A 24,078-nucleotide genomic window follows, 5' to 3' on the forward strand; every position below is an offset into this window, starting at 1 on the left:
TTGCCGATGGGAGGATCTACATGGCACTAGTGATCTCAATATTCAAATGCTCATAACTTTCTTATTATTCATTCAATCTTCCTCAAACTTTGAACAATGTGTTCCTTTGATTTTTCTCTTTGATATGGATTCAGCTGGTTTCAAGGGTTTCATTCTCCTTTAAGGCTTGTAGCGGCTATTTTGAATGTCAAAATACAGTATATATCACTTACATGGCAGAAGAAATGCTATATTTCATAAAAATCATGCTTTCAAATAATATTTTACTCATACAAAAGGATTATATGGATTTCATAGTCAAGCAAATCCAAATTCTTACAAAATTATATGTCCCCATTTACATTGTAGATAATACTGTTAGGGCCTATAGGGGCCATTTTGAATTTAACAATACAGCATTTATCTCATGCATGACTAGAGAAATGATATGTTTAGCTAGAAAACGTGTTTTCAGACAATATTTTACTCGTATATCACAATTACATGCATTTTATGTACTTATTCTCGTGAAAATGAGTTTCTCCATTCGCATTGTACATAATGTATAATGGGCATATGGCGGCCATTTTGAATTTCAAAATACAGCATTTATCACATAAATTGCATCTCAAATATTATATTCCGTTAAAATTGAATTTTTAGCCAATATGCCACTCACTTATCTTAATTATATGCATTTTAGTACTCACTCTTGTGATTTTCTTTTGTCCCCATTAACATTATACATAATACTGTCAGGGCGTTTGGTGGCTTTTTGAATACTAAAATGTTTCATTTATTACACATATGACATAACAAATGATATATTTCGTTAGCAATCATGTTTTCATCCATTACTTCACAAAAAATCACAACTACTTGCATTTAGTGCTCACTTTTGTGAAAATTATTTTCCCCATTCATATTGTACATAAAGTTGAATACAGCGGTCTATGGCGGCCATTTTAAATATCAAGAAAATACATATTTTTTTCAAAAATCGTTTTTTCAGAGAGTATTTCACTCCTGCAACACAATTACATACATTTTATAGCCAATCTACTGGCAATTTTATGATTTTCATGGGTAATTTGCACATTTTGGCGGCCATATTATTTTGCCAATTTGCGGAAAATGCTCAAGGTTACACGAGTGGCATCATTCAGATTCGTAATCAGCACCCTCGAATTGACAAGAAACCATGAAAAAATATTGTATGTATGAAAAAACAAGGTTTGGACAATTTTCTATGGGGCCTATCCTGGACTATTACGGGGTCATTTTGCACACAGAAAAAAACTCGTTTTTTTAGGGGGGTGTTTGGAAATAATTTGGTCACGCATGTGTGCAGCAATACATTTGACTTCCCCCAGCCCCCCCCCCCCCGGGATTTTTAGACATTTTTATTCTCGCGCGCTTGAAAGATATGGGTCTATGGCGCATGCGCATATGAAAAATTGGCCCATGGCGGCCATCTTCGGAAATAGTACACGCTCTCTAAATTACGTCAGGTTCGTTTAGTTTTAATTTCGTTAATACCACATTTCATTCTGTATCATTCTATTGTATTGATTCCGTCAATAAAGATCTTTATTTTTTGTTAATTTCAAAGCGTTTTGGATATTTGAAGAATAAATATCATTCAATCTTTGTAGCAGATGTTGCACGTTAATGTCAAGTAGGTTCTTCATCTTGGTCCCAGTCGTTCAAATACATGTATGGTAATAAGTAGACCAAAAGCTTCGGTCTCTGTTATGTTGGTTGTTCAGCTGAACTCCGTTGGCTTCACTCACCAAATACAGAGACCGAAGTTCTAGCGCGATCTGTACAGGGGACTCAATGGCCATATGTTTATGTACTTAAGATCGGATAAAACGGGGAAGTGAATTTGCGCGACAGCCGAGGTAAGTCACTGTTTTTGTTCCTTTTAACTTGATTTTTCTCAGTTTTTTGGCAATTAATGCCAAGAGGGAATATTAATTTGCATTTTGGTCGCGTTAATTTGCAAAATTTTTATTCATTAAATACAAAAATTGAAGAGCCCCGACGGGGGGATTTTGCATTGCAAGTCCCCTAATGGTGGCTGCACGCTAGCGAGCCGTCTGTGTACGACTACGAGGAGAAATTTAAAAAAAAAAAAGTTAAAAAACTCCTCGAAACAGACGGCTGCCAGCTGTCTAGGTAATAAGGTGCCCGAACTGAAGGAAAAGTCTGCGCAGTGCCAGTGGCTTTTTTCTGCCTGCGCCTAACTTACATGTATGATGGGGGGACCTAAAGCTACTTACTTTGTTTTCAAACGATATAGACTATGCCAATTTTAATATTTGAACAAAAATATATCGGGTCAACTCGGACCACGGGACATCTCGGACCGCGGGCCGAGTTGTCCCACCCATTACGAGATTTTTTTTCTCACAAATCTGCGTCTATTTTTCCGTCATTTCGTAATTTCTTGTAAAGATTTTCTAGAGATATGGTCTGATGGTAATGTTCTTCACTTTCTATTACTTTTTTTCGCTGAAATAAAAAAAAAGGTGTAATTTTAGGCGTTTTTCGACAGCTCGCGATTCCCATAGGCGCGCGTGTATTAACCGTGTCGGTGCTCGGCTCGGCCCCACTCAACAACTGACTTGATTTTGTGATCATTTCTCCTCAAGTTACCACTTTTATCGCAGAAGATGGACTTTCTTGTATTCCATTAACTCCATTTTCTCATCACAAGAATAAAATTTGGTGCATTTGCACGATTTTGTTAAAGTTTTTCACCTTTTCTCTCTGGTCGCAAGAAGCGAACAACCGATGAACGGTCCGCTGCTCTTCATCGCAATTCTACGTAGCTCGGCCGCCTAAACTGGCGGGGTGGGATTCAGCCCGAATCCTCAATGGAAGTGGGCGTGCACAGTCAAAGAGCTGAGCTTGACTGAGTGAGAGAGTGAACTAGAGCTTGAAGTTTGGCAGTGTCGTATAGGCTCTGCCTTTTTTTGTAAATATTTATATATTTTTTTATTTTCCCTGGTGTAGAGCTTTAAGATAATAATTTAATATACTTCAATTTCTTTGACTGAGTGTGACTGTGGTGTGGATGTTTGAGTCGCACAAAAAATACTTTTACGAGGGTGGGGGCTCGGGGCGATTTCACTCCTGCCCCCGAAATGTGAAAAAAATATTCGCAGTGTAGATGTGTGGGCATGCCGTGCTGAGGGTAGCCATCAATAATAAATGTTTATTTGGGGGCTTAATTTTTAACTTCAAATTGATTATTTTTAGGCCTATTTTTTTTTTCATTTCATTTTATTTTTTTATATTGAGTGTCCCTGGTGTAGAGAGCTGAGTTTTAAGTTGTAATAATCAATATGCTTCAATTTCTTTGACTTTGAGTGTGACTGTGGTGTGGATGTTTGAGTCGCACAAAATATACTTTTACGAGGGTGGGGGCTCGGGGCGATTTCACTCCTGCCCCCGAAATGTGAAAAAATAAATATTCGGGGTGTAGCTGTGTGGGCATGCCGGGATGAGGGTAGCCATCAATAATAAATGTTTATTTGGGGGCTTAATTTTTAACTTCAAATTGATTATTTTTAGGCCTATTTTTTTTTTCATTTCATTTTATTTTTTTATATTGAGTGTCCCTGGTGTAGAGAGCTGAGTTTTAAGTTGTAATAATCAATATGCTTCAATTTCTTTGACTTTGAGTGTGACTGTGGTGTGGATGTTTGAGTCGCACAAAATATACTTTTACGTTGGTGGGGGCTCGGGGCGATTTCACTCCTGCCCCCGAAATGTGAAAAAATATTCGCAGTGTAGATGTGTTGGCATGCCGGGCTGAGGGTAGCCATCAATAATAAATGTTTATTTGGGGGCTTAATTTTTAACTTCAAATTGATTATTTTTAGGCCTTTTTTTTTTCTTTTTTTATTATTTTTATATTGAGTTTCCCTGGTGTAGAGAGCCGAGTTTTAAGTTGCAATAATCAATATGCTTCAATTTCTTTGACTTTGAGTGCGACTGTGGTGTGGATGTTTGAGTCGCTCAAAAAATACTTATACGTGGATGGGGGCTCGGAGCCTCTTCACTCCTGCCCCCGAAATGTGAAAATGTTCTAGGTGTATCTGTGTGGGCATGCCAATTTCATTTTTATTTTTTATATTGAGTTTCCCTGGTGTAGAGAGCCGAGTTTTGGAGATGGTGAGAGGGGCGAGGATGTGAGGGATGGCGATGATGAGGGGTGGGCCTTGATGATAAGAGGGACGAGGAGGTGAGAGATGGTGATGATGAGAGGGATGATAATTTTTGATGACTCTTAATGAGAGGGGGGGGGGGTGATGAGAGGGATGAAGGTAATGAAAGAGATGGAGATGAGGATGATGAAACGGACGAGGATGTGAGGGATGGCGATGATGAGGGATGGGCCTTGATGATGAGAGGGACGAGGAGGTGAGGGATGGCAATGATAAGAGGGATGGGGATGATGACTCTTGATGAGAGGGATGGGGATGATGAGAGGGGTGCATGGAGATGGTGAGAGGGACAAGGGTGACCCTACATTTTGGGCGATAACCTTTTTTTTAATGCTCACGGTCAAATTTTCCAGCCCCAGGTCTCCCCTGGGGACAGATTTCCGCCCATGGGGATGATGATAGGGATGAGGATGATGGGGAGGGAAGGTGAAAAGCCGGCAGAGATGGATTTAAGAGGAAAATTCCGTCCGACGAATGCAGTCATGAAGATTCCGTCCCACATGATAACCAAAAAATATGGCTTGATTTTTGTTCTAAATCATGTTATGTGATGAAAATCACACTAGGCCCTACACGTATTTTGGTTATATTGAAAGAAAATAGGGGTAATATTTTTTCCAATTATCAATAAATTAAATTCTTCATTCAATAAAAATGACGAATTTATGATTTTGAATTTCATTTCTTTTATATAGCATGTGGTTTTTCTTTTTTATTAAATTTATTTTACTTTATTTTTCATCACTGTATCATGATTTTTGTCTCACCTGGATAGCAGAGTGAGACTATAGGCGCCGCTTTTCCGACGGCAGCGTCAACATCAAATCTTAACCGAATAAGTTTCTGAAATAACAGCATAACTTAGAAAGTATTTGGACATAGTTCATGAAACTTGGACATAAGATTAATCAAGTATCACTGAACATCCTGCAGCGAGTTTCAGGTCACAGGACCAAGGTCAAAGGTCATTCAATGTCAATTAACTTTGGCCATGTGGGGGTATTTGTTGAATAACTATTTTATAGTAGTTTTCAAAGTCAGCACTGCTCCCGGGCACTGCTGGTCTGCTGCTATATTGAATCGTGTAATGCAGGTGTCAGGTAAGACTGCCAGTGACGTTCCACTTGTTGTATCATTACAGGGCTCTCTACTTAACTCAGTTTTTTTTATTAAAGAGACCACTCTTTCTTGAGAAAACAGAAATAATAAATAAATCATTTAAAGGGATGCTCCGGGATGAAAATATTTAATGAAAATATTTAATGAAATAAGCACTTTGATATAGTAACATTCACATATCAAAGTGCTTATTTCATTAAAATCTAACATCAAATAGCGGGGTTATTGAATTTAACGTTTAAAAATTAATCAATCTAATTTCATATAATAAAAGTGAGGATGTGACATCATAAGCTTGCTTATTGAATATCCATGAAGACACGCCAGACCTGTTTCACCAGAATAATGCAAATCATTCTTTAAAATGCAGCGATAATTTTGTTATTCCTTATCCGATTTTGATCAAATTTTTAATGTTTTCTTTGTTCAAATCATATCATTTTCAGCCTGGAGTACCCCATTATCACTGATATATAACTTATTAAATAATATTGCCACAATTTGTTCAAGTTGTTCAAATTATCTAGTAAATACAATAATTTTATTGTTACAGAAGCTTGTCTTAAGAGTCATTGAGAAGATGATCATAGAGCTAATGCTTGTGTCAACAATTTATCAACCACGTGACCTGCAACTTGCATAATTTATGTAAATATATACAAAAAGTCAAAAAATTTCTAACTGGTACACCTTAAATGATTACATCCATAATCATGATACCAGGAACTAGAAAATGTAGATTGGAAAACAACACTAGGGCAACTAAGTGTTAGATACAAAGTTCAGTTTTCTAGAATGGGTGATATTCTATTAAAGAAAAACAAAAACAACATCACTCCAAAGGAACTGCAAATATTATTTGATAAAAACAAAACCCACTTCATAGTTTCTATTTGCAATATTGTATTGACCACCCTTCTCCTGTTTTTAATACCCAGACAAGCATGATTTGTCGTTACCCCCGGCCTGGGCCCTCCATGTACCTGTAATTTCTTTGTATTTTCCCTCTTTTTCTTTGTTTTTTTCTATTGATCGATGTATCAGTGTTTAGTATTGTTGGCATTTTTTATACCAGTAATAGAATATAAATTTAATTGAAGAGTGATGAACATAATGAGAAAGGGAGACAATGATTAGATAAGAATGGAGATAAAATATGATTTGAAAATATTACAATTTACAGAATATGACATATACATGTATATTTCTATTTATTCAAAGTTCACAATTCATTATTATTCAGGCTTACATTTTAAATTTAAACAAGTTAATTAAGATTAGTGATGCATTTTGGAACAATACTAACTTAAATACGTTTTACTTTGAATAAACAATAATTGGTAAAAATACAAAACACAAAACTTCTTACTCCATTCTTTCCTCCTGTAAAAAATTACAAACTAAATGAAATGGACATTAGTTCCAGTGGCGAATCAGGGGGGGGGGTTGCACATTCGGCCTCTCCCCCTTGAGAGGTACTCAAAAGGCAACTGAGACCCTTTTTTTTTCTTTGCTTGTCAAATTTTTCCTGGGGGAAACAAATTACTATGATTTGGCAGTGAAGACTTTTGTCAAAAAATTCCTATACAAAATGCCCCCCTGGCCCTGTAGGGAAATGTTGGATCCGCCCCTGATTATATTTCAAATGGGAATAACACTGAGTGGCCCTAAAACTTGATTGAAAAAAATGTTCACAACTGTATAGGGCAAGGCTTCAGTCTCCAAGCTCACGACTGTGCAGGTACGTCCACTTCCATTGGCAATTCCGGCTGAATTCCACCCCGGCAGCCTGACATCCACCCTTAAGACCTATAAATGAAATTAAAGAAAGTAAATCAGGGAAAAAACGAGGAATGGAAAGGGGCACAATAAATTACATCATTTTGTTTTAAATCCTGTAAAAAATGAAAAATAATAATAAATTTAATTTCAAATTAAGCCCCCAAATAAAACATTTTTTATTGATGGCTACCCTCATCCCGGCATGCCCACACAGCTACACCCCGAATATTTATTTTTTCACATTTCGGGGGCAGGAGTGAAATCGCCCCGAGCCCCCACCCACGTAAAAGTATTTTTTTGTGCGACTCAAACATCCACACCACAGTCACACTCAGTCAAAGAAATTGAAGTATATTAAATTATTATCTTAAAGCTCTACACCAGGGAAAATAGAAATAGAATTTAAATTTCTCCTCGTACACAGACGGCTCGCTATCGTGCAGCCACCATTAGATTAGGGGACTTACAATAATACAATTACAAATACAAAGCAAAATCCCCCCGTCAGGGCTCTTCAATTTTTGTCTTTAAATTAAAGTTTAATGAATCAAACTTTTGAAAATTAATGCGTCCGAAATGCAAATTAATATTCCCTCTTGGCATTGATTGCCAAAAAACGGGGAAAAATCAAGTTAAAACGAACAAAAACAGTGACTTACCTCGGCTGTCACGCAACTTCACCTCCCTGTTTTATCCGAACTTATATACATAAACATAAATATGACAATTTTTGAGTCCCCTGTACAGATCGCGCTAGAACTTTGGTCTCTGTATTTGGTGAGTGAAGCCAACGGAGTTCAGCTGAACAACCAACATAACAGAGACCAAAGCTTTTGGTCTAACGAAAATCCTGCCGTGTTTTCTGAACACCTCTGTCATATCTGTGAGTGTGACAGAGCCAGAGGTGTTCGGAAACACAGAGTCAGAGTCTGTGATTTCACCGCCCGATGTACAGTAGAGGCGCATGGCCAATATGGGAGACTCTCTCCAATAGGGGAGACAATCTCCCACATTGGAGACTTGCTTTGCAAAAGGACAAACGAAACAACACCTACAAAAGTATGATTTTTTCCACCCAAAATTTTGTCTCACTAAGGTCAGAAGCCCATTTTTTTTGTGTGTGATTGACAACAAAAATCCTTATCACAACAAAAGTAGACGGTGAAAAGGGGTTATTTTTCATGAGGAATCTGCTTATCACATTTTTATTTGCCGCCAAGGTAATCCTTTTGCAGCAAATGTAAACAAAGGATATTGGTCTCCAAAACTGGAGACTGTCTCTGAAATTGGATACCCAAATTCTTTACAAAAGTCTCTGATATTGGCATCTTTGGCTCTCCCATTAACATATTGGTCAGGATGTAACTTATTTTACATCAAATTTTGATGAAATTTCCACTGTCATACTTGTTTGATTTTCATCCATTTCTTTAAGCCCACTAGCTGTTTGAGTAGACTTGGCCTTCAATAAAAAATTGCCCAAGAAAGTAAACTACAATATAGAAAATACTGCTTATTTCCCTATCTTTATATTATAATGTCAGTTTTCATAGATTGGCTCACATGTCATTGATTGCCCTCTATGTGTTTGTAACCATGCAGATTTGGTAAGCACGCTTGACAACATGTCTGGATTTGAGGAAGTGGGTATTGCCGGGAGTATACACCTTCGGGAGGCCCTCACCAATTGTACAGATCCCCTCCAGGCCATTGAGGACTTTCAGTCGGAAAATGGCATCCTCCTCCCAACCCTCCAACCTGCCCTTCCTCTCTTGGATCTCCACATGATTCGACGTTTTGAGTTTCACCACTCTATTATGGAAGAATTACGTGAGAAACTCATGTCCCGGACGCAGGAGCTTGCCAACAGTGACACCAAGGGGCGCTTCAAGACTATAGAGGATCTCCTCTCGAAGTGCTTTCCATTGATAAGGGTCAAGAGCATCCAACCTGTGGTGATGTCTGTTATGAAATGTCTTCCAAAGATTCCAGAGAAGTACCTAACAGTTCTTGTGGAAGACAGGAGTCTCTATGATGTGGCCTCCATTGAGGTGAAGCAACAGATCTGGCAGCGGAACCCGTCTCTTTTTGGTGACGAGGTCTCACCGCTCCTCACAGACTACATCAAGAATAAAGAGTCGGTGCTGTTTGGTAGCGAGGCAGTGAACTCTCAAATGTTCTTTCTTGTGTCACCAAAGATGAGACGGCAGGGCCATGTGGTCCAAAAACTCACAAAAATGGTCGGAAAGAGTGTGAAGCTCTTTGACATGGTGCTCCAATTCTTGCGGACACTCTTCCTCAGCACCAGGAACATGCATTACTGTACACTAAGAGCAGAACTACTGATGTCTCTACATGATTTGGAGATCCATGAAATTTGTACCGAGGATCCGTGCCACAAGTTTACCTGGACCTTAGATGCATGTGTTAGGGATAGACAGGTGGATGATAAGAAGGCGAAGGAGTTACAAGGTTTTCTGGATGGTGTGCGAAGGGGACAGGAACAAGTCCTTGGGTAAGCATCAATCAATCACCAAACAATAAGGCAGAGGTTTCTCCAAACTACACATTTTTAACGATGGGAAAGTATCTGCAACTGTATATTGGAAAGTTAACATTCTAGGAATTCATGATGTTTAAGTATTGCTGTCACTTCTCTCTTAATGTGGTTGGGGAGGTGGGGAGTTTTAGTCATGTTTGGAGGATCCTTTGAATTTGTCATACTTTTATCTGATCAGTTGCAGTAAAAAAATAAAGGAAAATTTATGTGAATTGTACTTGACCATCACCCCATCTGTACTCAAGATTTATATCAATCATCATTTTACAGAAGTTTCTCAAAAGACAATAACAGTATCACACAAAGTTCAGTTATTTTTGTCAAAGTTTAAAGGAGAATGAAACTCTTGGAGCAAGTTAGCTTTTGTGAAAGCAGAAAAATCAAAGAATAAGATCAACAAAAGTTTGAGTAAAATAGGACTAGCAATAGAAGAGTTATGAGCATTTGAATGTCGAGATCACTAATGCTATGGAGATCCTCCCATTGGCAACGCAACCAAGATCTATGATATCACAGATGAACAACTCTCCCCTTTTGGACACTGAAAATATACCCCAAAACATCTCTTTTTGCTCATTCTAATCATATGACAAACGATTCATCAATGATATAATGTTGTGAAACCTCTGTACTTGTCCTCTCATAAAGAGAACACCTCACCTTGTGACAGATTCTATAAAAGTGAGAATATAAGTGAAATAAGTACTAAAGCAATGAGGGAGTTGTACGTGTGTGACATCACAGATCTTGGTCGCATTGCCAATGGGAGGATCTACATGGCATTAGTGATCTCAATATTCAAATGCTCATAACTTTCTTATTATTCATTCAATCTTCCTCAAACTTTCAACAATATGTTTCTTTGATTTTTCTCTTTGATATGGATTCAGCTGGTTTCAAGGGTTTCATTCTCCTTTAATGTTTGATCCTAAGGTATGAATTTCGTTGATGAAATACTATCCCCAAGTCTTTTCTGAACCGTTTTTTTTTTTAACAGTGACCTATCTATGATCCTGTGCGATCCCTTCGCTGTACACACTCTAGCAACCAGTGTTATTCGTCACATGACCAGCCTCATCAGTCAAGACAAACTTCCAAGGGTATGTACGAGTAATTCAAGAAAAGTTTGAAAGTATCTTTATTCATGTCGTCTTTTTAAACAGGGGATCTTAATCAGTAGACATATGCTGTTTTACAGGACCTTAGTTCACCCCCTGACCTTTAACCCTTTGAACCCTAAACTATTTGGAGTGGCCGTGACCCATACCCTGAATTATTAGCCTGTATCGACCACATTCACAAACTCCCATGATTCGAGCCCCAACCGTATCTTCCCCCTGCTAGTACTTAAGTTGTTAGCTTCTTGTAGACCTAGTCTACAGTCAGAAGTATCAACTTTAGTGTCTGTGTTAGGCTTGAAATCACTGATTTGACTAAAGTCAGATGTATCAATAGCTTCCCCATAGTCAGCATGTGACCTGCTGCGTATTACCCTGTGTAATGTTCCACGAGCCAGGAGAGAAGCATATTTGGGCCATTATATGCTAAATCCTTCCGAAATCAATACCAATCTTGACTGAAATTATTGACTAAATATCCGTACACGTACATCACCTAACATTTAGAATTGTGCTTTCACCGGTTGGCCGGTAATTTGGGTGCAAAGGGTTAAAATCCTGTTATTCCTATAGGTTTGGGAATACATGCGTGGGTCAAACTGTTTCCAGTAATAGATGGGTTAAAAAATATGGAAAACGTAATTTGCAACATCTCATAAATTGTGAAGGACTTGGGGATCAAACATAGGATTCAGCCATTTCTCATCAAAATGAATACTATTCTACTTGTACAGCGTACAGACACATATTTTGGTGCGCTATCTTTTGTCCAAACCAGTGATGTACCCAACAACCCATCATCAAAGTTTCTTCCTCATATCAAATAATTTTTTCATTCTTTAAGGGTACAGTAGTTTGGATTTGTTTGTCGTAAAGGATTTCCAATTGATGGGAGACTACAAAGGATGTTTATTTTACCAGTCGAGAGCCTAATAAGACAGGAAAGATATGAACCAAAAATGGGTACCGGTACATAACATGTACGCCGGCATTTTATTGCTCCTCACTGATAAGGAATGTCCAGGAGCATTTTGCTATTTGTTGTAAGCTACCGAACTCATTTCATTTGATTGGCTGAGAACAAATTTTCACAGAAAATCATGGACAAGATCCTTCATGAAACACACCCTAGATGTACAGTAGTTTGCAAGGAAAGAGAAATGGATGTCATAAACTTTGTTTCTATATTTAATTTTGTACAGGACAGCCCAGATTTGACATCTCTTCTCCGCATGCTCTCGCTTGGTCTTGGTGCTTGGGATATGTTGGACAGCCAACGATTTAGAGAACCCAAGTTGGTGAGTTTAATCTTGCTTCTTCTTCTTCCTTTGTCACAATGTTTGATAGATATTATGAGTCACCAAAATATTAATGTACAAAGTAAATACTGTAGATACATGCATATGCAGTGGTGATTCCGGGGGGGGAGTAAAAATGAATTTGAAAAAAAAGGTAATCGAAAATTAGAAAATTATTGAATGTTATTGCCCCCTCGACCCCTTCGCTGACATTAAGTCAAGGGAGGAGAGTGTTACGGGTAATGCAGTTTCAACTTTTTTTTCTTAAATTTTGCTTTGTCTTTTGCTCATGGTGAAATTGTTGGGAAAGTTAACTCTTTGCCCACCACAGACAGAATCACTCCAGCGCCACATTAATTTCAAGGAGCATGGGCTCTGCTAATTCAGCTCACAGCAGGTTTTGATTGATATATATTGTAAAGAAAAGCTTTGTGTGTAACATAGTACAATGCGATGCACACATCACTATTGTGTATGTGTGTATGAACAATAGACTTAATGCATTGTGTGCATTGTGACTTGAGTTGAACTCCCTGCTGTATGTGACTCTAGACGAACAAAGAGGGGAAAGAGTTAAGAATGGTGGTGACCGTTAACTTTTTATGTGGGTTCCCTTGTGGGCCCCCTACTGGTCAATCTTTGATCAAATACTGGGTATTGGTCTAGAGATTAAATCTCTGTTTTATGTTGGAATTCAAAAGATATTGCATGTATTTCGATTTTTCCAAGATTCAAAATGCATACCCATACTCATTCTTGCATCCTGTTTTAGGAAAACGATCTCGTCCTGAAGTTCTTGCCAGCACTCATGTCGCTCCTCGTTGACGACCAGATGAGAATTGTCAACCGCCGTCTCAACGACACCAGCGACGACACTGACCTGAAGACACTTCCACCATTCCTCCTCAAGTACATACGACGGAACAAGATCGGTGCTACGCTCATCCTGTACTATGCCTTGCATGCGACCAGTAAACGAAACAAAGACGCCCTCGCCAGGGTCCTCCCGAACATTGTCAAGATGGAAGGGGATTTATCGTTCAACGATATCTTCCTTCACCCGTTCGTTGCCCAGTTGTCTGTACTCCTGGACGAGTTCTCATCCGATTCCTTCTGTGAGATAGTCTTTGATGGATTTTTGCTTCATGGAGCATCCAGGGAGAATGTAGCAAGGCATTCTTTACGATTGATGGAGTTTGTGTTTCATAAGCTGCCGGCAGCTAAGCTCTCTAAGCTACAGAATGCCCTTGAACCTAAACCAGAGGTAAAACACACTGTGTCGTGCATTTTTTTTACTATTTTTATGTCTCCACCCCGTTTAAAATGCTGGAACTGAGTCATCTTTCCATCCTTCCCTTTTTTGATGTGTTGCAATGAATTAAAACTTGTATTACTGATGAACTTTAGTTTGTACACATATTCATTTTGAAGAGGCGACGTGAGTAGATTTTAAAGTCATCATACCAAGTTCAAAGGTCACAGAGTTCTTGTACCTGACATTGCTGGTTATTGCGGTGAGAACTGTGTAATGCAGGGTGCGACATAAGCGCTTGCCCGATTGCCCGGGGCAAGTAAAAGTAAGAGTCGGGCAAGTGTTTTGAAGCAAAGACAAAAACTGCTTGCCCGAATCGGGCAAGCAAAATTCTCATTGTGAATGAAATTTTTCAAAGTTTTCCCATATTTCACAAGCAAAAATACAAAAGAGAGAGAGAAAAAACAAAGTGAACAACTTCCCTCAATTCATATTGCAAGCCGGTAATTGCGCTATTTTCTTAAATCTACACACAAAGACACACACACACAAATTCAGCATACAAACATGTACTAGCCGGTGGACATGGCCGGGGCCTCCCGCCCGTGTGTGGCAGGCATGCAGGCTGTGCTTACCTGCACTCCGGACCTGCACATCCCCGATCAATCAGAGTCAACAATCTCACATGAAAAATATTTTTTCCACCAAAATAATCACAAAATTGGTGGGAATTTGTTATAATTATATCGATTCTCATATCACTGATTTGGTGATGTGATCAGAGGAGCAAGTTATTGAGTTTTCAGCTTTCGTTTTGAGTCTTGAGATCGGTGTGAACTTGTAGCTGTGTGTGTGTGATGCCGTGATGATTCACCTAATTTTCAAGTTTGACAAGGTTTCACTTTGATTTTTTTTTATTTAATTCTAAAACATTTTAGTTTTCTCTCAATTTTAAGATTTATAAAAACATATCTGTAATTTTTTTTTTAGATGATTGGATTTTTTTTTAAGTTTGAACTTTCTTTCCTCTTTCTTTCTTTCTTCCTTCCTTTCTTTCTTTCTTCCTTTCTTCCTTTCTTTCTTCCTTCCTATCTTTCTTTCTTTCTTCCTTCCTTCCTTTCTTTCTTTCTTTTTTTTTCATTTTCAATCCAATTCATCCTTTCGTCTATCCTTTCTGCTGGCCTTGTTTAATTGTTCCATCTATCTTTGTTTTCAATCTTTCCTTGCTTTCTTTCCTGATCCTCCCTCTCTCTCTGTTCATTTTTCTTTCCTTCCTTTTCATACTTTAATTCCTTCTTTTTTCTTAATTTCCTTCCTTCTTTCTTTCCTAAAATCTTTGTTTGCTCCCTTCTCTCTTCCTCTCGTTCTTCTTTTTGTTCTTTCTTTCTGTCATCCCTTCTTTCTTCTCTCCTTCTTCCATCCTTTTCTTTCTTCAGTTCTCTCTTGGTTTCATTCTTTTTTCCTTTTCTTTTCCCTTATTCTTTCTTTCCTTCCTGATTTTTCTTTTTCTCTAATTTTTTCCTTCTTTCTTCATCCTTTCTTCTATCCTTCCTGAATTCCCTTTTTCATTCCATTTATCTTTATTTCCTAGCTTTCCTTCCTTTGATTCTGTGTTCATTTATTTTCTTCATTCATCAGTCTTTCTTATTTCCCTCATTGTTTTTCATGTTTTTCATCTTTTTATTCCTTCATTCTTTCTTTCCTTGATATTTTCTTTTTGCTTCCTTCTCCCTTCCTCTCCTCTTTCTTTTTGTTCTCTTTCCTTCTTCCATTATTTTCTTCTTTTTTTTTCATTCTCTCTCCCCTTCATTCTTTCCTATCTCTTTTTCATCCTTTCTTTCATTCTTTCCTTCAATGTTACTTCCTTCCTCCCTGTTTTTCATAATTATTTCTTTCTTTCAAAAAATGAAGGAAACCTTTTTCTTTCCTCCTCATTTTTTCTTACTTCCTTTTTCTTTTTTGCCTTCATTCTTTCTTTCACACATTAATTCATCTTCCATTTCTTTCTTTTTCTTTCCTTTCTTTCTTTATTTCAAAGAATGAAGGAAACATTTTTTTCATTCCTTTATTCTTTCTTTCATCCTGATTTATCCTCTCTCTCTTTTCATTTTCCCCCATTTTCTTTACTTCATTTTCCCATATTTCTTCTCTGTTCTCTTTTCTTTCCTTTTTTCTCTCTCCTTCATTCTTTATTTATTTATTTATTTCCTTCTTTCTTTCTTTCTTTCTTTCTTTGTATTCAGTATTATTTTCAGTGATTCTCTTTTTTATTTTGTGCCATTGACATACCGTATACAAAAGTGCATGAAAATATTTGATAGAGGAAATTAATCATATGGCATATTGACACTAATGTCAGTCATCATGGTCATGGCAGGCAAATACAAGGTACATAGGCCAGTTCATGTTTAAATGAGAGGAAAAAAGCAATGGTATATAAACCTGCACTTCTTTCTTTTGGAGCGGTAAAAATGTTTTGAGAGAGATTTTCCGGGCAAGTGAAATATATTTTCGGGCAAGTATTTTCCAACTATTTAGGAATTCACTTGCCTGACTGGGCAAGTGCTTCAAAAAATTTATGTAGCACCCTGTAATGGATCAAGTTTGCTTGTGTATGCATCATGGAGTGACACCGATGTAATGTGGGGGTCACAAGGTCAGAGGTCACAAAAGTTGTACCTAAAAATGGCTTGTTTTTATTCTCACTAAAGAATCGTTTGGCAGGAGAACTTCAACATTTGGCAAGTTGGATCGCATGCATATTCATGTGATATAAGATCAAAGGTTGCAGCGATCACTATTAACCTATAGATGACTCATTCTTAGGATTACTATCTATCTTTGGTGGATCATCATCTTCAATCTTGGCTTGTGCATGCATATGGGAGTGAAGGTGGGCTAACCAGCTTTTGAGGTCACAAGGTCAAAGGTAACAGAGGTCATTACATAGAATAACACATATTTAGATATCTCAAGATAACTGCAGGACCAGATGGTTACCCTCAAACATTTGTTATTTTATTTACACATAAAGTAGTGGCAATGACCTGGTTTTATTTAGGATCGAAATTTCAAAGGTCATAGAAGTCAATGTGTACATGTATGTGAAAATATTTAGTCCTCAAGAGAACTGGTGGGTGTTTCATAAAGATGTTCGTAAAGTTACGCACAACATTATGCACGACTGGAACATGATCTTAGGTGCTATTGGAAAAGTGAGCTACATAGGGATAGTGTGGCACAAGAAAGGTCACCAGTCGTGCGTAAAGTCTTGCGTAACCTTATGAACAGCTTTATGAAACACCCACCAGGAGGATTATTTGGTAAAACTATTTCAAACTTTGCTCCTGTATGTCTATGATATTGATGACTATATCAGGGTCCATGTTAAAGTTTATGGAGCCAATCAAGTAAATTGCTTGTTGCCATTAGATCAAGCTGAGAGTTCTAATTGGTTCATGTAGCAGTTCGGAAGGAAGATATGATCAAAATGATTCATAAAATCTTGAGGTAATGTCAGCATCATTAATTTTTACTGCATGCACTCGAGCAGCTATCTGAATTGATAAGTATATGAAACACCATTTCAGGCATTGCCTTTTGTGTAAACAAGATATCAATATTTTGGATCACAAATTGAACAAAAGATATCACCATAAATTCTATTGATTGACCCACACTTGTATTCAGTAGTTATGGCAAGTATTTAATTGAATGCCTATGATATCTGACAACTGTCCCCATTAACTGGGACATTGCAGATTTTTTTTTGTGAAAGAGAGAGCCACTTTAACCACTCTGTAACTATAGTTTTTGAAAAAAAAGCTGTCTGTATTAATGTATAGGACACTGTAATGTCTTTATTTTGCTTCTGTCTTCCCATTTGCTGGCGCGGATCCAGAGTCATACTTTAACAGGGTGCGAATATGTCTTGTAAAAAAAAAAGGTTGTCAGTCCCAATTTAAAGGGATGGTCCGGGCTGAAAGTATTTATAGCTTAATAAATACAGTAGAATTTACTGAGCAAAATGCCGAAAATTTCATCAAAATCGGATAACAAATAACAAAGTTATTGAATTTTAAAGTTTAGCAATATTTTGTGAAAACAGTCGTCATGAATATTCATTAGGTGGGCTGATGATGTCACATCCCCACTTGTTCTTTTGTATTTTATTATATGAAATTAGGTTTATTCAAATTTTTACCTCCAAGAACTAGAAAAATTGGGTTGACAACTGATTTAGTGCATTAGATATTTATTGCTGCAACTTATTTCATTATAAGGGAGACATATTATTCACACAAGTATGAAATAATGAACAAATTGTGATTGTATGTAATAACATAAGAAAACGGAAAGGGGAGATGTGACATCATCAACCCACCTAATGAACAGAATGATCATGATGACTGTTTTCACAAAATATTGCTAAACTTTAAACTTCAATAACTTGATTATTTGTTATCCGATTTTGATGAAATTTTCGGCATTTTGCTCAGTGAATTCTACTCTATGTATTAAGATATAAATATTTTCAGCCCGGACCATCCCTTTAAGGACATTTTTCTCTCTTAAAGATATTGACAAGCACAAAAAAATAAAAAGGTCATTACTCATTTACGCAATTAGTGCATGCAATATTTTGCAACATTAGATTTTCACATATTTTGCGAGATGCCCCTGCACCTTCTCCCCCCCCCCCCCCTTTGGATCCGCACCAGCTTTTGGGCCCACTTTCTTGGATTCATGTTTGGCATCAAAAATACACATTGAAAGTTTAATTCTGTAAGATGATTTATCCCTGTCGGTGTCTTCCAATAATGACACATCGTCTTTTTTTTTTTCATGTTCTCTTTTACATGTACAGCACAGCCAAGCAGTACGTGATCTGTACGGCACAGTGATGGAGAAGATTAGCTCCCATACACCCAATCCAGTCAAAGTCCCAGAGCCTGTTGACTCACCGTTGAGGAGTGTTCCCACACCTGCGCCTTTATGAACATAGCTCTGTTGACCGATAATCACTGTGCTAATGTGCGCAACTCCATGCTAGATCAGCTCTAACACTTGCAGTCCAGTCAATGTCCGTCCCAGACTCCCAGAGCCCGCTGACTCACCACTGAAAAGTGTTCCGACCCCTGCGACCTTGTCTTCACAGCTCTGATGGCTGACAACCACAATGAGTTTGTATGAACCGGAGCCGTTAATGTGCACCATCTCCAGGCCAGAAGATTTCATGCATGCTTTTGCTCAGAACTGCCTGAATTATGTTTAGCCATGTTGTGCAGGAGAAATTCCACAGTACAATATCTGCGATGATGTCCTGGGGGGTGTTTCACAAAGACTTGAGTGTGAGAGTTGCACTTAAACTGCTAGTTGTGTGTGGTAGAGAAGGCATCATTGCATTGATAAAATCATACAAAGAGGAGATGCACTACTGCATCTTTATCAATAAGATTGCGCGTTACATATCATGTGTGCATTGGCAGTTTTAAGCACGACTCTCGGGTCACACCTAATTCTTTGTGAAGCGTCCCCAGGTGACCTAAGAGGGATATTGTAATCAAGCTCACTGGTGCTAGTTTAGGAATGAGAGTATGTGAATGTGATGCTCAAAACTATTGTCTTTTTCTGAATCTTATGCCACAAAGAGTCAAAAGCGGATGGGTTTTGGTTAAGCAGCAAACAGACTTTACACAAATTCCTTCATGTGGGACTGATCATAACTTGAGGGAGAGAAGATATGTAGTGAACCCAGTTTTCATGTCATGACCTTTCCATATTTGCATATCATAAATCCTATTGCAAAATTTGGCCCAGTTTGTAGACTGTGTGATCTGCTTTGTGATTTATAAGAGTGAAAAACTGAATGCTGCACTGTATTCACAAAAGAAGAAGGAAGCACATGATGTCCTGACCTGTTGATTGAGTAATTATTGTGTTGTTTTTTTTTTTTTTTTTTTTTTTTCATGTCTGGGACAAACTTATGCATTGGACAGTATTTTTTCCCTTCATATTGCAAGTAGATAAATGTACATTCTGAGGCAAGTATGAAATTACATTGACATCAGTGTATCATTTTGCTCTTCAAGTATATAAACTCTTGTCAACTGCTTCCTCAAGTCATTGAAAGGGCTGAAAGATGGGGGGGGGGGGACTCATCACCCTTGTGGCTTTTGGTCTCCATCCTGTTACAAATTCCATTGCATTTGTAATTTTATGTAATGTGATACATTAATATAGAGAGTAATCAATGTGTATTACTGATTTACCATGGTGGTTTTAACACTTGCTGGCAAGTGTAGTTGTAATTCAATAAGAATTCATTTGAGATAAGAAGTTAGTCTTTAGATTAACTTATTTCTGTCCTCTTGCTGTCACATGGGTGGAAAGAGCTTGTATGTAAAGCATGGGGACGCTTTTGTGTGTATGTTCAATAATTCATCATGTGAGATTCTATCCAAACCGAATCTGTGTTTTGAAGTAAGTGCACATGCAACGATACCTTGATTGGTCATTGGCATTTAGAATTTGATTGCAAACCTCGATATTACTGAACCATTGTATTGCTGGTATATACTGGTCAATTCTACCGTTTGCCGTGGAGAAGAATGCAAGAAGAATGTAAGCTAATACTTTTATTTCATATTCAGGTCTGAAAATGCTTCAACTTTAGTGATTGTTTGACTTGCATGTATAAAAGGTCGACCTCGGTAGAGTTAAAGAGAAATGCCAGTAGTTGCAGTAAACACTGATTTCATGAGAAAGTCTGTAAAACCAGGCTTAATTGTCAGTATATCATCGAAGATCTAGGTCTGGTACAGTTACATAAACTGAACTTTGTGAAATCTTGAAATCTATGCTGTAAAATGTTCACACTGAAGATCACCAACACAGATAGGCACACGTTGGACAGTGTATTATTATTGCTGGAATAAAAACCCGACGGAAGTGACCGAATCTGTGCTTATTTTGCTTATTTCTCAGCAATTACACAATTTCTTCCAGAATCCTTTGGCACATATTTTTTATTCATATAAACAGACACTTGGGTGGTCATTATATTAGGTTCTGTAAAAAGTCATTTTGAGATCGTTACCAAAACTGGAATTTATCTTTAACTGTAAGTGACCCAGCATATAAACTGTCCTGCAATTGGTCAGAAGTTTGGTCCAAGCTTTTTTCCTGTTCAGGTAATACATGTATTCTCTTTGTGTGGATATCATAGAAAAACACAGAAAATCATGATTCATGACGGGTAATCGGTAGGATAAATGCCTTGAACGCTTTAGCACCTATTTGGTGGCTCAGCTAGAGCCGGGGTAGTATGATACCAAGTATCAAAAACATATGCATATAGCAAATGTTCTATATAAGTGGATGTATTGTTATTATTACATTGTATTATTATTTCAATCAAAATTGATTTCCAAAATCCATATGAAAAACCTTGCACTCTGGTAACTGTTTTTCTCAATGTAAGACATTTTCTCAATGTTGACTATTTTAACACAGAATCCAAGAGATTATTCACATTCTCTGTTCAACTTGAGCCAATCATGTTGAGATTTTTACACAATTTCTTCTTTTTTTTTATTTTTTTTTTTATGGCAACATTTTTGTTTCTCCATTCCTGTGAACCTATTGGATGAATATATGGGGCCAAAATCTATGATGTTGTGTCTGAAAGCTGTGACAAAGTTCTGACTTTCGCCTTGTAATCAAGAGTCGTGTGTATGAATTCCAAAATGACGTCACATCTTTGTCTGGGTGTCAATCCACACATTGCCATTCTCAGTCAGGGGCTAAATTAGTCTGCAGGCACAGACCCTGATTGACACTTTGATCAACAAGTGGTTCATCATGCAAAGAATAGCAGACAGTACGCATGGCATTGTAGGCTGCTTATTCAGACCCCTTAATTTGAGTGAAGGGTTTGCACAGCAAACTACATTGTGTGCGTGAATGACTTGTTGAATCGGACGGCAAGTGTAATAATAAATCTGTGAAACACTAGGCGCTCTAACCTCTTATACCCCTTTCATAAACCTAATAAAACCTATCCTCCAATTAGCCGCCTAAGAGTAATGCGGATAATTCAATAAAAATTGCGTTCACAAACTCCGAAAAATATTTTTACGAGCGCCCGTCCTGAAAAAGGTGGATAATCGTCATGACACCTGGACACGCCCCCTCCGATGCGGTTGTGTTGGAAAAGGGTGACCTTGTGACCGCACCATGGCAATTATCCGCATTATTTGGAAATAAGTTCATAAACTCAAAATCTTGTCCTCTGATTTTACGACCAAATTATGCTGCTAGTAGCCGCATAATTGGGTTTTATTGGGTTTATGAAAGGGGTATTAGATTCATAGGCCCGTATTCTGAAGTCGGGTTTTAAACTCTGGTTTAAAGTTGTGGTTTAAGTATGGAAAGCCATTGTGAAATAAATCAGTAGATATATGATATTTCAGCTCATTTGACTCTCGAATCATTCTCAATCGTCTAGGAATTTTGTATAGATAATTGTCTTCAATATCAAAGAAACGGGAAAGAGCACAGTAAATATAAGAAACATACAACTTAAAGATTTTGACTGACTTCCCATAGATTTAGCACAGAGTTAGACCATGGTCTAAGTTATACCAGTGTTCGGAAAACGGGCCATAAAGTTTATGTCTTGTGAATAATTGGATTATTGTTATTGTACCCATCACATTGTTCATGTTCATCTTGGTCTCATAAAGCAGTAAAATTGAAAATTGTTCCGATTTAAATAATGAGCTGCTGGATGGATTATAATCTGGACCCTGAGACAAGAAGGAAATGATCAGTTGATCATAATTGACAATCAACTACAAAATAATATTGATTTATATTTCTTTGTGTTGCAGGTGCCTCAACAGGCTCATCGCCTGCGTATTCATTATATCATGTGTCTAACATCATCTGCAAGTTGTATATGTAAACATCCCAATTTTGTTGTTTACTGCTAAAAACCACCTTGATAAAGTGAGTAAAGTGTCTAAAACATGTACATTCCCATTTTGCTTTTGTGACATTTAAGTTTAGAGTGATATAGTGCAGTTTTGACAAGAAAAGATATTGAGAGAATGGTGGTTTGGGGGGAAGGGGGATTTTGAACATGGTTCATAAATGTATATGAGAGAGTGGGTAAGGAAGAGGGTAGAGATCGGAGAGAGAGAGAGAAAAATTAATGGGATTGAGGGATGGTCATTTTTTTAATTACTAATGGAGAAAAGAAAGGAGGGCTGAATTAAAGGGAAATAAAGATCTATTTCCGACGGATTTTCGGCTCTCCTGCCGACCCGTGACCTGTCAAAATTGACGAAAACAAAGATTTTTCATAATTGCTCTGAACCCCCCCCCCCAAAAAAAAAAAAAAAAAATAATAATAATAATAATAAATAAATAGAAATAAAAACAATTTCATCCCTTTAAGTTTTTGTTCAACTTGATCTCATTTCTTTATGTGTACATCAATTATGTTCACACTTGGTATACACGATCCTTGGATAGGGCAACATCAGTGTCCATGACGATAATGGGGACAAAGGTCATCTAGGGGTCAAAAGGTCAAATGATATGAGGTCATATTCATCCTTTAGGTTTTTGTGCAACTTGTTTTATTTTCTGTGTTTCCATATCAATTTCGATCACACTTGGTTGAAATGATCACTGGGTAATGCTACATGTGTGTTGTTGAGGATGGGGTCAAAGGTTACGTTTTTGATCAAATTGCTCTCATTTCTTTATTTGTGCATCAGTTAAGTTCACACTTGGTACAAATGATCTTTCGGCATATTTTATTGATCGCGAAATCAGGCGAGACTCGTGGTCAGGTCCACCCCAGAAAATGGCGATTTGAATAAAAAGAGAAAAGTCGACTAGGAAAACGCCGATAATTTCATCAAAATCGGATGTAAACTAAGAAAGTTTGACATTTTAAAGTTTTGCTTATTTTCCACAAAACAGTTGTATGTACATTACAGTGACATGCAAATGAGACAGTCGATTATAGTGCCCGTCACTCACTTTTTTTTATTGCTTGAATGTACAATTTTTTAAAAAAAATTTTACAGATTTTAACATCTTGATTGAACCATGTAGTATTAAAACAATGCTAATCCCACATGTTCAGGAAGGAATTAATCTTTGTTTCACTTGACAATAAGGAGAAAATGAGAATATTTCATATAATAAAATACAAAAGAAAGAGTGAGTGGAATACGTCATCATTGTCCTAATATGCATACCGACCAGGATGTGCATAACTGTTTTGTGAAATTAAACGAAACTTTAAAATGTCAAAGCTTTCTTATTTTACATCCGATTTTGGTAAAAAAAAAAAAACCAGTGTTATGCTTGGGATATTTCTCTCTTTATTCAAATCAACTTTTTGTTGGGGTGGACTTGTCCTTTAAACACCTTGTTGTAATGTTAAAAAAATTTGACAATTTATTACGTGAAGTTAAATATTGATCATAATGGGGTAAAATTGGAGTCAATTAGGTGGCCTCCAATGTCATTTTGGATTGCTTCATTTCATCATTTTCCTTTCATTTGTTCAAAAAAATCATTCTTGGCTCATGGACTTTCATTTCAATTTTTGAAATGAATTCACATAATCTTTTATTAGAAATTTAAAATTATCCCATGAATTTTTATTTTACGATCGAAATTAATGAGTTTTAAAAACATTAATTCTAAG

At 37.2% G+C, this 24,078-nt stretch overlaps 1 protein-coding gene across 2 annotated transcripts; it reads left to right on the forward strand.

Annotated features, from left to right (window-relative positions):
• Positions 1-1,422: 1,422 nt before the first annotated feature.
• On the forward strand, positions 1,423-22,383 carry LOC129277847 (negative elongation factor B-like). Of its 2 annotated transcripts, XR_010295829.1 has the most exons (7): positions 1,429-1,490; positions 8,721-9,633; positions 10,676-10,778; positions 11,999-12,094; positions 12,867-13,358; positions 18,214-19,572; positions 21,705-22,383. XR_010295829.1 is itself a non-coding variant. In XM_054914022.2 (6 exons), exons 2-6 carry the CDS (start codon positions 8,744-8,746, stop codon positions 18,343-18,345), a joined length of 1,713 nt encoding a protein of 570 aa, XP_054769997.2. In that variant the 5' UTR covers positions 1,423-1,490; positions 8,721-8,743; the 3' UTR covers positions 18,346-22,383. The 2 variants fall into 2 exon arrangements, 1 of the variants encoding a protein (XP_054769997.2); XM_054914022.2 differs by having other exon boundaries at positions 1,423-1,490; positions 18,214-22,383.
• Positions 22,384-24,078: the final 1,695 nt, after the last annotated feature.

This window comes from Lytechinus pictus, chromosome 15 (genome assembly GCF_037042905.1).
Source record: "Lytechinus pictus isolate F3 Inbred chromosome 15, Lp3.0, whole genome shotgun sequence".
Taxonomy (NCBI): Eukaryota; Metazoa; Echinodermata; class Echinoidea; order Temnopleuroida; family Toxopneustidae; genus Lytechinus; species Lytechinus pictus.

Excerpts from the sequence above, each read along its gene's own strand:
- LOC129277847 (XM_054914022.2), top strand. The coding sequence starts at position 8,744 with ATGTCTGGATTTGAGGAAGTGGGTATTGCCGGGAGTATACACCTTCGG. Across the intron at positions 10,779-11,998 it reads GTCAAGACAAACTTCCAAGG|GACAGCCCAGATTTGACATC; the intron begins GTATGTACGAGT and ends AATTTTGTACAG. Across the intron at positions 12,095-12,866 it reads GATTTAGAGAACCCAAGTTG|GAAAACGATCTCGTCCTGAA; the intron begins GTGAGTTTAATC and ends ATCCTGTTTTAG.